A 14,588-nucleotide genomic window follows, 5' to 3' on the forward strand; every position below is an offset into this window, starting at 1 on the left:
TTGTTAATGTTTTACCATGTCTTTCCTTTGTTTAAAAACTTGTTTGGAATTGTATTTTAGACTCTTGGAATTGAGGGGTTGATATTTCAATAAAATTTTGCATGAAACGGGACTCGAACGACATTTATGGACCTAACAGAACATTTTCAAAAGTGCTGTCTAAAGCTGTCAAAAGTGCTGTCTAAAGCTGTTTGGGAGCTGATGCATAAGCGTGCTGAGGACGCTTGACCGTGTTGTGGACGCTTGGGAGGACGCTTAAGCGTGCTCCAAGCATGCAGGTCCAGTAGCTACGACATTTTGGACGCTTAAGCGTCCTGTGGACGCTTAAGCGTGCTGCCATCAGTCTAGAAGTGCAGAAATCGTATTTTTGACATAAAAACCTCAATTTCAAGTGTTCTAATGCATCCTAAACTTCCAGAACATCATAAAAACAATCTTTATCATATACATGGCATCAATTAACAATATTTGATCATATATGGTACAAAAGGGGTACTAAAACTGTAAATCACATATTAGCACAAAACATGTTTTCTCACAAGAAATTTGCACAACCCAAAGGTGGAACAAGCTATCTAAGAACTCACCTCAAACAATATTGAAATTAACACAAAAGCTCTGGTTCAAAGCACCAAGGTTCCTAGCAAGAAAGTTCTAAATGAAAAGACCCTAGTTGAAGAAACTTGCTTCTATGATGAACTTCTTTCCTTGCTTGCTAGATTGAAGAACTAAGAAAGTTTATGGGTGAAGAGAAAGGATGAAGGAACCATGTGACAGAGAGAGAGAAGGAGGAGAATGATTGAGAGATTGAGAAAATAAATAATTGAAGAGGAAATAATGATTGACGGTAGCTGAAAAGAAAAGAATAAAGCCATGCACAGTAATTTCCATATAATTGTGTCTGTACTATGCAGTCCGTGAAGCTGCATTCTTTTACCTCTTAGGCTTAAACATGTTTATTCTGTCTCTTAAACGTATCTCTGGCTTGTCTAAGAATTATTCGAATAAACTTTTTACGTCATACTTATTTTTCCATAAACATTAGTCCTCTTACACGTTTAAACTAGTAATAATCCAAATATTAACGAGTGGGATATTACACCTCTATATAAAAGGAGTGAAGACTTAGAGAATTGTAAGAGACTCAACAACAATTTACAACTGCCAAAACTCTGCTGAAATTGTTCTGCATCAAAAGTTCACTTAGAATTTCTTACCAAAGTTCATATCTTAGAAATTCTAGAGTCTTAAGAGTCTGTATCTGATTTATATTGTGAACACCACTAATTTTATATTAAATGTTCAACCTCAAACAATTTTCTTTGTAATTATGTTTGAATAGAAGTCTCTTGCAGTTGTGCTTGAGCATAAGAAGTCTCTTGATTGTGTTCAGGAGCATATGAAATTTCTTGCAGTTGTGCTTGAGTAGTTTGAAGTCTCTTGCTAGTTTTAGCAGTGAGCATTTTTAATCAGATATTACATTTTAGTGAACTCTCCTTGGAAGTGCAAGGGGGACAGGACTACTTCCGGTTTGTGGAAGGAACCTGTATAATTGCTTGTGTCTTTCTCCCCTCTCTCTCTCTCTCTCTCTCTCTCTCTCTCTGTTTTATCCGCTGCAATTAGTCCTGAACATCACTTCAGAAGTAGAACTCAATCTGCTTTTGATCAAGTGTTTTCAGCTTAGGAGAAAACGAAGAAAAATCTAACACAATTCAACACCCCTTCTTTTGTTTTTCTCACCTTCAGAGACAATGTCTTTTGTTTTAAAAGATGACTTAACAATTTTCCCTTTCTGGCATGCACCACAAAGTGCATCTGAATGACTATTAATGTTTGGTAGGCCTCTGACAAGTTGTAACTTGCTAAGCTTAGAGATTAATCTCCAGTTAACATGTCCCAACATTCTATGCCACAACCATTTCTTATCATTCACTAATCGAAGTCAAACTACCTTCTGATCAACCAGTTCAGAGAAATTAATTTTATAGACATTATTTTTCCTTTTTCCCTAAAAAATCATGGACTCATCATTCTTGTTCATTATTGTGCAGTTGGTCTTTTCAAACATCAAATTATAACCACTATCACAAATTAACTAATGCTAAGTAGGTTATATCTAAGACCATCTACCAACCACACATTATTAATATAGATAGAGGAGTTACCAATAGTTCCTATACCAATGATCTTGCCATTCTAGTTGCCTCTAGATCCCACAGTTCCTCCCTCTTTCATTGTGAGGGTTGGGAACATAGACCTTTCTCCTGTCATGTGTCGTGAGCAACCACTGGCCAGGTACTGATAGACGTTTGGCAAGTGCACCAAATACTATCGAAGTAGTAGAAATATCGATCCCACGAGGACTGTTTTTAACTTCAATAATTCAATTGCGTTATAAAAAAATAGGATGTATAAAATTTATTTTGTTTTGCCACTCGGCAGTAGATTTGATTTGATTTTAATTAAATCAAGAAACAGAAAATAAAGATTTGTTAAGAAGATATGGGGAGAGATGAGATCAGATCCGTCGAATCCTCTAAGTTCCCCTAATTGGTCTACTGCACCTATTTGTTATGAATCCTCTTCTAATTTACGATGATTAACAAAATAGCCCTAATCAATCCCTTGAGTTAGGACCCTCTTCTTAAACTACAGCCCCTAATTCCTTAGGTGGTCTAATAATTGTTGAAGGTTTTTCCGAACGTTAACCTATTATCACTAACAAACGATTATCTATTCCTAGACTAACCCTGTTTATTAGAACAATTGAATTAGGTCTAAGTCGAAAGCCATGGTCAGTGGTCATTCGTTCTCACGAAATCAAGTTATATGTGATCAAGATATAAAAAGCATTAAGAACAATTGAATTGAATAAACTAGAATTGAATTCATAAACAAAATAGAGTTTCACAACAACATGTGTCAATTAGGGTTACAAAGATTCATCTCGGATATAATCTCTAAGAGATTTAGCTACTCATAATCGAGTTTACAAATAGCATAATCAATGATTGAAATAAAACATACATGAATTGGTAAAAGGTTGAAGAAATCGCCCTTCTAGCCGTCTCCGATGTCTGAAAATCGCACTTTGCTCTCCAAAATCGTCACCCCTGTTCTTTAGATTGAGTGCAGTATTTATAGAAGTCTTGGGCCTGACCCATCAAAATCGCGCCGCGCCATGTATATAGGCGTGCCGCGATTTCCCTCAAACAGGGAGTATGTAATTTTGCTTCAAAAATTGCAGCACGGCTTGAAATTGGCGTGGCACGATTTCCTTCGAACAGACTTCAATATTTAAGCTTTTTGCACTTCAGAACAGTATAAATTGCATGAGAATTCTATCAAAATGTCACAATAAGTCCTAAAAATTACGTAATGACAGCATGTCATCACAACCCCAAACTTAAACCATTCCTTGTCCTCAAGGAATTTGCTTGCAACAGTGACAAACGACAGTAAAATAACAGTTACCTGACAAAACGATAGTACCCAAAAGTTCATTCTCCTTCTAGCTAAAGATGAGCTAGTTTGACTTGTTTGCATCCACCAATTCACAACTCCACACATTCAAATTGAAATAGGGTTCTATCAGTCGACATGCAGGTCTACATATTACCATACGCTTGAAAAGTTTCTAAACATCAATCAAAGTCAATATCATTACACAATTTTGAGGTCTTTAGGGTTATAACGGGGCTTAGGTGAAAGGTGGGATATATTTGGATAAGTAAGCACATATGGATTACTCCTCTCAGGTGCTTGATCCGACATCAGCGCATGATAATGCTGTGTATGATTAGGGTTTTGTAGGATATGATCGGATGGAGGAGGATATAATGTTTTATCAGCCGCAAGACGAGGCAGAGGATGAGGAGGTGTCAGAGGATGTTGTGGCGGATTATCTTGAGGCAGATAATCTAGTTCCTAAGAGTGAGCCTCGGACTCAGCGACGACGTCGTCGTGTTCCGTTGATACCGCCATACCCTGTTGGAGGGCCTCCCTTTCCTGGAGGACCTGAGACCACATCATTGTTGTCCGACTATGCGAGGCACGTGGCGAACCCTCTTTGGGTGAACCATCATAATGTAAGTGTTTAAATTGTTTAAAATTCTTTAAATGCTTTAAAGTGATTAAAATAATATAGCGGTAGCGTTTTAATTATTTAAAAAAATGTAGAGTAAGTGTTTTAATTATTTAAAAGAATGTAGCGTAAGTGTTTTAATTATTTAAAATAATGTAGCTTAAGTGATTTAATTATATAAAACAATTTAGAGTAAGTGTTTTAATTATTTAAAAAAATGAGGCGTAAGCGTTTTAATTATTTAAAAGATTGTAGCTTAAGTGTTTTAATTATTTAAAATAATGTAGCGTAAGTGTTTTAATTATTTATAGTGACAATGTCTTAATTAATTTGAATTTCAGATGTGGTATGATGAAGCAGATTACAAGTGTATAAATGCAGGGAAAAAGATGAAAGAGCTTGGTAAGCTGGAGGAGGGTTTGAGGTGGTTTTGGGATCTTGTGGAGGCGTTTGGCCTACACTATTTGATATACACGGGGTATTCTAGTGTGACCCATGCCATGATACTTGCTATGTGTGGGAGGTGGCACATGGAGACCTGTAGTTTGCATCTACCTGTGGGGGAGATGACGATCACTTTGGACAATGTGTATAATCTCCTACACATTCCTATTCACGGCCGCATGCAGGACCATGACGAGGCAATGGATCGGGACCGTGCGATTGATTTGATGACCAGGTTGTTGGGTATGTCAGATGTTGATGCTAGTGCTGAGGTTAGGAATGAGTCTGCTGGTCATATCAGTTATCCCACACTGAAGCGACTTTATGTAGCCCACCTGACAGAGGCTAGAAGGCTGGAGGACCCACAGACGAGGGAGGAGTTGTAGGAGAGAGGCAGGAGGAGGGTGTGGTGGGTGAGGAGTTTTCTTCTATATCTCGTCGGTTGTGCGCTGTTCACTAACAAAACGAACAGACAGATCGACTTGATATATCTTGATTGTATGGCGGACTTGTAGGCGATTGGGAAGTGGTCATGGGGAGGGATGACCTTAGCTTACCTGGATGATTCTTTTATCCTAAATAACAGAACGATGGCCGGTTGTACGACTCTTCCTGTAGTAATAATTTAATATTTATCTTCATTTCTTTATGAATTTACTTTATAAATTTTATTATCATGTTAGATTATTTTATAATGTATTAGATTTATTGAACATTTAACTCGAATAATCATTTTTGTGTATTATTTGTTTTGTTGCATGGATGGATTTTGGAGCATTTGCCAGGTCCGTACCCAAAAAAGCTTAACCTGAGGTGGAATCCGGAGAGACCATGTGCTGGGAGATGGCTTACTAGAAGAGGGCATAAAGATGTGTACCATTACCGCTTACGGCTGGATCGCTTAGAGGTGGATGACGTGAGGTTTTGTACTTATGGTAATCATAGTGAAGTGCACTCTTTTCAGTTTTTGTGCATTTATTCGGGATGGCTGATGTGCGGGAAGGAGAGGGCGTACTGTCATTTACCTGAGGGGGTAAAGAGGCAGTTTTCCTTTGTACAGGACGTTCCCAGACATCCGTCATCTGTTGCTCAGATTCCTACGCAGTTGCTGACCACTGTGTTACTAGACGCCCAGGCGTGGTTCTACCCTGATTGGGTACATGGGTGTGAGAAACCACGACATCATGACACTGGCTACATGGATTGGTATGCCAAAGTCTCTCACCATCATATTCTTCCACCTGATGAAGGATCTCATCCCAGGCAGCAAACGTGGAGCAGATTATAGAGGAGGATCATGCTAGAGAGATGCCTGACACACTGACGATCATCTGGGATTATGTGCATATAGCTGATGATATTGTGGCCAGGCACACCGAGATGACTAAAGAGGAGATTTTCCAGGAGGTGATGCGGATAGCCAGTACTGTTCACCCTGCCCTTACGTATCAGATTGCTAGGCAGCGCAGGGGGTAGAGGCATGATAGGTAGCAGGGTTGATTATGATTAGGCTTTTTTTTATGTACTTTTTGACTATGATGATGGTGATGTATAATTATGGCATGTTCCGTACATTTTCGTATTTCTATGACATTTTCCGACATACCTAATGGCACTCTTTAAGGATTCCTAATAAAGAAATTATTCCTTAAAAAGTCAAAAACTCCAATTTCCAATGTATTGATTTCATAAACTTTGACAAAAACTTACTATTTAAAGTTACTAAACAATGCCCTAAGGGCACTTGTTAACATTTCCCATAAATAACAATACTTCCATCCAACAATCTCACACAAACCCTTGAGATTTTGTCATTGTCTTGCAAACCCTTGTCTGTCGTCATCTTCCATGCCAGGTTTTTTCTTTTCTCTATCAAATTCAACTTGCATTTTATTTGTCTGATTCTATTAATATTTGTTTTTTTTGTTTCGATTACTTTTCTGTAATAATTCTTCAAATTGATTCAATTTTTTTTGTCAAATTCTTCAAATTGTTCCGATTACTGTTATAATAATTGAGTATGTGCTATACTTTTGGCAATTAGGAAACAACAATTGTTCTTGTGAAATAACTAGTTTGTTATATATATATATATATATATATATATATATATATATATATATATATATATATATATATATATATATTAGTGATTAAATGGGGGATTCACAACAAGAAAATAATAGAGGGAAGGGTAAGGACAAAGATGGCTATGTAGCTTGGACCTTGGATGAAACTAATGAGTTGTTGTACCTCTTGGTGGATGCTATAAATATAGGGTTACGTGATGCCAATGGGTCACTTAGTAAACAAAATGTAGAGCGAGTTATCCTTCCTCAGCTCAATGTCAAAACTGAATCACATAAAACTTATAATCATTACTTGAGCCGAATGAAGTGGTTTAGAACTCAATACAACAAGATGTCAACGTTTATGCGTAACAACTCTGGTTTTGGATGGGACTCGGTTGCGAAGACTTACACAGCTATTGCTGAAGTATGGAATAATTACTTAAAGGTGAGCTAAGTTCAAAATTGTTTAAAAGTTTGATTGATTTTTTTTTTTTTGGTAATATTTATAGTATATTAATAGTGAATTTTTTGTTTTTTAGTCCCATCCATCTCACTAAAATCTTCGAGGAAAAAGTATGATTGATTATGATTATTTGAAGATTGTTGTTGGAGGTGGAGTGTCTAGCGGGAATAGTTCTATAGCATTAGACCCTGAGGATACTGGCGCAACAACTTTTGAGCAAAAAAGTGAAAGTTTTGGAATGGAAGGGTTTTCATAGGATCCCAATAATGATGCATTCGTAGCACCAGATAACTATGAACCACCGTACCAACCTCCATCACCTAACCAACCTACTCCACCACCCCATTTTCCTTTAGATTCAGAGGTTCCTAATGAAAAACGAAATCGTCATAAGATAAATGGATCCGAGTACGAAAGGAGTTCTGGCGTTGTTGGGATCAACAATCAAGGACCTGCTATGGAAAACCTTCCTTCTAGCATTGGGATTATTGCTGTGCACTTTCAAAAGATGTCTAACATGATGGAGAAAAGAGAAAAGGATAGAGCTAGAGATAGAGAGTTGAAGAATAATATTTTGGATATTATAAAAGATATTCCAAATTTAGATGACAAAACTCGTTTCAAGATTGCTGAATTAATGAAGTCTAAAACAAATAAGGACCTCTTCTTGAAGATGTCACAGGAAGACCACTTGTCTTGGTTAAAATTCAAGTTAGGGGATGATTGATATTTGATCATCTAAGTGTTATTTGAACATCTTGATTTTGTTGAACTATAGTTTATGGATTTCTATTTTGGTTATACTTTTGTTAAAGTATTTGGTTTTTTTTTTTGTTGAACTATAATGGTTGTATTTGGATTGAAGCATTTAGTTCTATATGTTTTGTGAAACTATTGTGGTTAAACTTTAATTTTTCATTATAGAATTTTAAATATGACTTTGCATTGACTTTGATACTACCTTAAATATTGTCTTATAATCATGGCAATGACATGGAGGATGAAGAAATTGATTATGAAGGGACAAGTGAAGATATAGATACTGAAGCTATAGATGATGATGACGACGACAACAATGATGATATTGAGGATGATACGGATGATGAAGAAACAGATGAAGAATTTTATGAAGCCATATACATGTATATGATGGCAATTTATGCTTTAATGCACGTGGTAAATCAGTTTTTAAATATGATGCGTGGTGAACATGGTGAACGTCCATTAACTCGATGACGAATTACATGTAAGGGCTATGACTATATACATAAATCATTAAATGGAGATGCTGAAATCTTTCGACAAGTATATAGATTATATCCTGATGTATTTCAAAAGTTATGCATGATTATAAGAGAAAAAACACCTTTGGTGGATACAAGATTTTGTATTTAAGAAATGCTTGCGTCGTTCCTACAGATTGTCGGTCAGAATGCTCAATATTGTATAATTAGAAATACATTTGGCCAATCACAATTTGCTGCAAGTGAAAATTTTCACAAGATTTTGAAGGCTTTGAACTCAATAGCACTTGATTTGATGGCTAAATCAACCTCAAGCGTGCCTGCAAAAATAAGGGAAAGTACAATATTTTATCCTTACTTCAAGGTATGTGATCATTATCTAATTATAAGAGAATTGTAAATATAATTGTCGATGGCTAAATCAACCTCAAGCGTGCCTGCAAAAATAAGGGAAAGTACAATATTTTATCCTTACTTCAAGGTATGTGATCATTATCTAATTATAAGAGAATTGTAAACATAATTGTCATACCCCAATTTTTGACCACTTTTAAAAATTTTGATTATATTTTTAAAGCCGAATAACTTCATCATTTCAGACGAAATTTCGGCAGAGAGGTATTTTAAAATACTTCATTTGGTTCCGAAGGGACATTTTTAGATTTTTATTAATTTATTTATTTCATATTTATTTCATTTAATCCTCATTAATTAATTTTCTTTTTTATCTTATGTTTTTATTATCTTTATTTTATGTCCTTTTCTATTTTGTTTTTTTTTCCGTTCTAAAGGTCACTTTTTTTTTTTTTTTTAAGAAATGTTAATTTGTTTCTTTTATTTTTTCTAGTCCTTTTTTTTATGGTCCTTTAGTCTAGTCCACAGGTTTTTTATTCATTGGTCCATTTTATTCATCCAAAGCTGCAAGGGTAACCAATCAAACTGGGACACCTCACAATGAGTACCTGCAAAACCCTACACTGGTCAGTATAAATACACTGCATTGATTGCAGTCAGAGGACGGAATCACTGTTCACACTCTGACGCTGTAATATCCCGCTTATCAGTATCGGAATATTATCAGTCAAGCGTGCCAGAGGAAGAAAGTTTATGAAAAGTAAGTTGACGGAAATATTTATTATGTGATGTCAACTTAATACAAGTTAAGCATCAGTGTCGGATTTAACACGCCTGAGGCAAGGTTATTCTGGTAATTGCACGAAAAAGGATATTTATTGGATTTTGGCACCAAAATATCACATTTTCCATCTTCCTTCTCTCTCTAGGTTTTTGAGTAAAGAATTCTCTCCTCCTTCTCTCTAGATATGCGCCCCTCCTTCACTCTCCAATCCATCCAAGGCTTTCCAAATCATGCAACTGGTAACCAAACAAGAATCATAGAAGCTTCAAGGACAAGAAACAACAAAGAGAAAGGATTGAGCAAGGATTCTTGGCTTAGGGTTTGAAGTTGGGAAAGCTTGGAACTTGAGGAATCACAAGGAATATGTTAGGTGAGTTCTTAGATAGAACCCACCATTGGGATTATGTGTTTAATTGCAAGCAAATCATGATTTTAGTTAAGTTTAGAGAAAAATGATTTTTAGTACCCTAGCCTTGATCTAGTCTTGTACATGTTAATATTGCCATGAAAGATGTTTTATGGTATATATATGTTGCTGGATGTTTTGGTGCATTGCAGGAACCATTGGAATGAGTTTTGGGTCAAAAATTGGAAATTTGGTACCACAGACCCGAAGAGCTACGCTATTAGCGAAATCTACGCTAATAGCGAAATTCACAGGATGAGCCACGCCCCAGTTGAGCTATTAGCGCAGCTCTCTGGACTTGGCCAACTTGCTTTGGCCTGTTGGCCCAGTTCAAGGTCTGTGGTGCATTCCGAAGCTTTTCTTTCGATGTTTTACAACTATTTAACCCTAAAACAACATCTAAGCAATGCACATAACATCAAATGATTCTTGAAATGAAAATCATGGCAATCTTAACATGAATGGCAAGAGTGATTCAAGAGAGATTAGCCGAATTACTCGGGTAGCAAAGAACTAGGCATGGGATGAAAGTAGAGCCTTGACATAGCTTGTCAAGAACTAGAATGGTTAGTAAAGAATAGAATGCTAGGCATGAGTAGTATGCTTGATTAGATGCGAAGTGATATAGAGTATTCTCTTCGTATAGAAACTAGAGTGCCATACGAGTGTGGCCAGGCGTGAATTGATTAGACATCTCTTCACATAGCAAGTTAAGCAAGCATATAGTTTACCTCTAGTCGGATCGTATAGGCATCCGAGGTAAAAGAGATAGCATTTATAGATTTAATACTCATGCATATATATAGACCAAGACTTTTAAGTTAAAGGTTCCATGTCTCTTGTGTCCACACTAGGTTGGCTCAAGGGGTTTCCATTAGGTGAAACGGGGTTAGCCGTAAGGAACCCGCATGTCACTTAGTAAGCAAGATGTAGTGGTCGTGTCTCTTGTGTCCACGCTAGGTTGGTTCAAGGGGTTTCCATTAGGAGAAACAGGGTTAGCTGTAAGGATCCCGCACGTCACTGCTGGAGTGCCGTTGGTTATACCTTAGATAGGTTTCCATCGGATAAATAGGGATTGCGCTCGGGGTTACTCCACTCGGGGCTTTCCGTAAAATGAACTCAGATAATGCTTGTTTGTTAAACGCTAACTTATGAATGAATCTGACTGTGCATATTTATTAGACATATTTATGTTATGTCATAGAGCCTTGACGTAGATCGTCAAGAATTAGTAGAGCCTTGACGTATATCGTCAAGAATAGTAGAACATAGACGTAGATCGTCTAAACTAGTATGATAGCAAGATAAGATACGTTGTTAGAAACATCGTATTTTACATTAGAGCAAATAGAGAAAGATATGCCGATGACGATCTTAGGTTTCCCCTAATCGTCTGGTTTAGAACCGTGTCATGATTATGTTAGAATTAGGCCTCGATACGTAGAGCGTATTCTTGGCATTGCGGTTTTAGATTCCCCTTGACCGCCATGACACGTATAGGAAGTGAATCCTATAACAAGTGAGATAAGACTATGACGGCCCTAGTATGCACGACCGTCTAAGTATGCAAGTCCCCACACACGTATAATCAACCGTCAGGTTGTATTTTAGACATGTGGTGACCGTAGGTTTCCCCTGAGGTTGCCTATAGCCTAGGATTTAGGGGAACTCACTAAGACATTATGTCTCATCCCAATCCTTATTTGTTTCAGATAAACAGGTTGGATTAGCAAGCTAGTAGCCGAATGGATGATGCGACAAGTGTTCGTTCGTACCGCTGCAGGACGATGTGGATATTCAAGGATGCATCTATTATACTTTAGAAAGTTGAGTTGTATTACTATGTACGAACGCATTTGGTTGTATATGTATTCATTCGTAGTTGTATTGTTGTAAAATTTTAATGTATCCAGTACTAAACTAATACACATGCTAGACTTTCTAGATACGTCTAGTATGGGTGTTACATTTGGTATCAGAGCAGGTCGATTCAGATCGTGCCTTGGGTCATTAAGTTACAACAAAGGTAGTGGGACCATTGGGTTCCGGGTAAATGTTCTAGTTGTTGTTGTTAGTTGAGCCTGATCAACTCAATTTAGCATTCGACGATTAGAATGGATGCCTGAGAGCTGAATAGGACCCTGGAGGAACGAAGTATGTGATGAAGATGCACCGAAAAGTGTGAACTCAGAAGTAAGAACTCGGAATGAGTATTAGTAAGAAGTTGATCGTGCCAGTAGGTGGCCAGTGAACTAAGCAAGTAAGAAGTATGAATCCTCCACGAATGTAAAACAATGTTGAGAAGGGTCGTTCCGAAAGTGTTGGGTAAGTTGTTAATGAAACTTCGTATACCCGTAAGTGAAGAATATGGAAATATCTTAGCAGGACCTGAAGCTTCAGTAAGGGTCGTAGTTAGAACGAAATTGTATTCTGGAAATTAAGCGCAAGGCTACAAGATAGAGAGCAGTCGACGTACGTTGGCGGAATTAGTAGACTCTCAGGATTAGCGTTATGTTGTTGAGGTTATGGACTTGAATGTTCAAAGTGAACAAGGTTCTAGTGTTCGGAAAGCTACGTTAAGCGGCAACGCAAAGAAGCAAGCTACTCGTAGTAGAAAAGGATTCAGTGAAAGTTTTATGTTATCAGGAATGAGGCATTAATTTCTAAAGTGCCGAGAATTGTATCGAATTAGGTTGATGCTTGCCATGCATATGTAGTAGGATATTGTAGATGTTGGGAATGACTGATGTGCATTGATTTACTTGAGAAATAAAAATTTATGCAAAGAATGTTTTTGAAAAAAAAAATTGAGCTGAAGAAACTCAACAATAGCGAACCTGGAGCGAAATTTTCGGTTTTCCCGAAAACTTTCAGTTCGTCTCTAGGGAATGCAGTGACTATTGGAGAGTTGTCTTCACCATCTTTTATGTAAAAAAATTTTTTTTTTTGATATCGAGTGACGAATGCATATCATATCTTAAAGTTTTCAAAAGGGAAAGAGGCATGGGCAATCACCAACGAAAATCGATTCGGTTTAATGTGACTTTGGAAGTTAATGTGACAAGAGATAAGAATGAGTTTAGACCAAGAGTTTAGAGGCACCAGTATCTAGAATGGAAGTCACAGATGTGAAGGCATAAAGTAAGGAGTTAAAGTGGTGCAGAGTCATACGAAATCACAAGGATGTTGGATTTCGCGAAGTTATGAGTACCCCTTGAATCTATGTTTTGCTTGATTGACTTGCTAAGGCTCGTTATGATGTTGAATCACAAAGTTTACATGATTTTAGAAAGATAAATGCATATGGGTGATTGGTGTTGCTATTTTGGGAATTAAAATGAAAATTTTGTAGGTACCGGTTTGTTGCGACTCGTATAGTTGGGCTAAACTCACTAGGACTAAGATATGATGGCATGTATGTGTTGTCAACTCGTCCTGTGAATTTAGAGTAACAACTGGACCCTAGATTCAGTATATGTTTTTATTTAGTAGAAAAATCATCAACGTCAATGACCCGTGTGTTAATTTATGAAGTTTCCTTTTAAAGAAAATAAACGACCATGCATAGGAATGAATAAGCAAAACATAGTATGCAAGATGTGAAGATACAATGTTAGATGCATAACGAAGTATTTCCGAGTGCAAGATGAGTCTACCATGGGAAGATGTAAGAGCGATTCATGGAATAGTAGGTGTGTAATAGCAAAGATGTGCTCCTCGAGTTAAGTTGCTCGGGAATAAGAGTAAGTATGACATTGATATGTCCAGAGGTAAGTTTCACTAAGATTCAATCTTACCAGCAAGGAGTAGAGTGAGGTTGCAGAGTAGCATGCAACATAGAAGTATCGAGCAGAGTTCAAGCAGATATTAATGTAGGGATAGAAGAAGAATAAAGTTCACTCGTCTCAACGGATCAGAGTATTGGTTGAAGCCAACCGGTGAGAATCAGAGTAGCGCAACAAAAGTTAATCAGTAAAGTTGTTAACAGTAGCCATGGAACATGGAAATTGATAGTAAAAATCTTCGTGAAGGAAGTTCATGATAGAAATGCAGCTTTAGTGAGAAGTATTATGAAACGAGCAGGGAGTTCTCGTTATGTTAAGTGAGTATAGATGCTTATGCAGCCAGTATTGATTAAGGTAAAAGTTTAAAGAAAGTATCTTCACTCAAGTAAGATGAGAAAGACTAGAGTTACACAGATGAATTAATCGGGTTGCCTATTTGGTGATGTCGAATGCGCAGAAGAGCTGTTGGTCAGTCAGAAAGAATTTGTGATGTGATAAAAGAATACGATTCATGAGATATGCACGGAGAAGCACATATCATTTTATACCATACTTGTTAGGTGATAACGGTACTTTCTAGAATGGTGTCAAGCCATGATTTTATAATTTTTAGAGTTAAGATTGGTATTGAGGAACTTGGGAACGATGTTTATTTTAAAAAAACATGAAATTTCACATTGTTAAAACTGATGAGATACGTCGAAAGCGAGTAAGCTCACTTAAGACGTACAGACTTCAGGACCAACTCGCTAGAGGCAAGTGTGAAGGAGAGTCCTAAAACCTTTTTCAGATATAGAGACTCGTCCTGTGGTTCTGCAGTACTAGTATAGACTCAGTTTTAAAATGATATTTTTCTAGTCATGCATCTATTCGTTCCAAGAACCTATGTACCAGAGTTTAGAAATTTTAGAAACAAAATGCTAGAATGAGTATCGTTATTAACTAACAAGAA

General features: G+C 37.0%; 1 protein-coding gene and 1 pseudogene across 1 annotated transcript; both read left to right on the top strand.

The window, feature by feature from the left end:
* The first annotated feature begins 5,118 nt into the window (after nt 1–5,118).
* LOC146954825 (uncharacterized) lies at nt 5,119–6,004 on the top strand. The gene is made up of 3 exons (XM_085746191.1): nt 5,119–5,125; nt 5,314–5,734; nt 5,779–6,004. Exons 1-3 carry the CDS (start codon nt 5,119–5,121, stop codon nt 6,002–6,004), a joined length of 654 nt encoding a protein of 217 aa, XP_085602317.1.
* Nucleotides 6,005–6,685: 681 nt separating this feature from the next.
* LOC146954826 (uncharacterized protein At2g29880-like) lies at nt 6,686–7,790 on the top strand (annotated as a pseudogene).
* The last annotated feature ends 6,798 nt before the right edge of the window (nt 7,791–14,588 follow it).

The sequence above is a fragment of the Medicago sativa genome, chromosome 1 (assembly GCF_051527215.1).
Source record: "Medicago sativa cultivar Bolivia chromosome 1, Bolivia_mono, whole genome shotgun sequence".
NCBI lineage: Eukaryota > Viridiplantae > Streptophyta > Magnoliopsida > Fabales > Fabaceae > Medicago > Medicago sativa.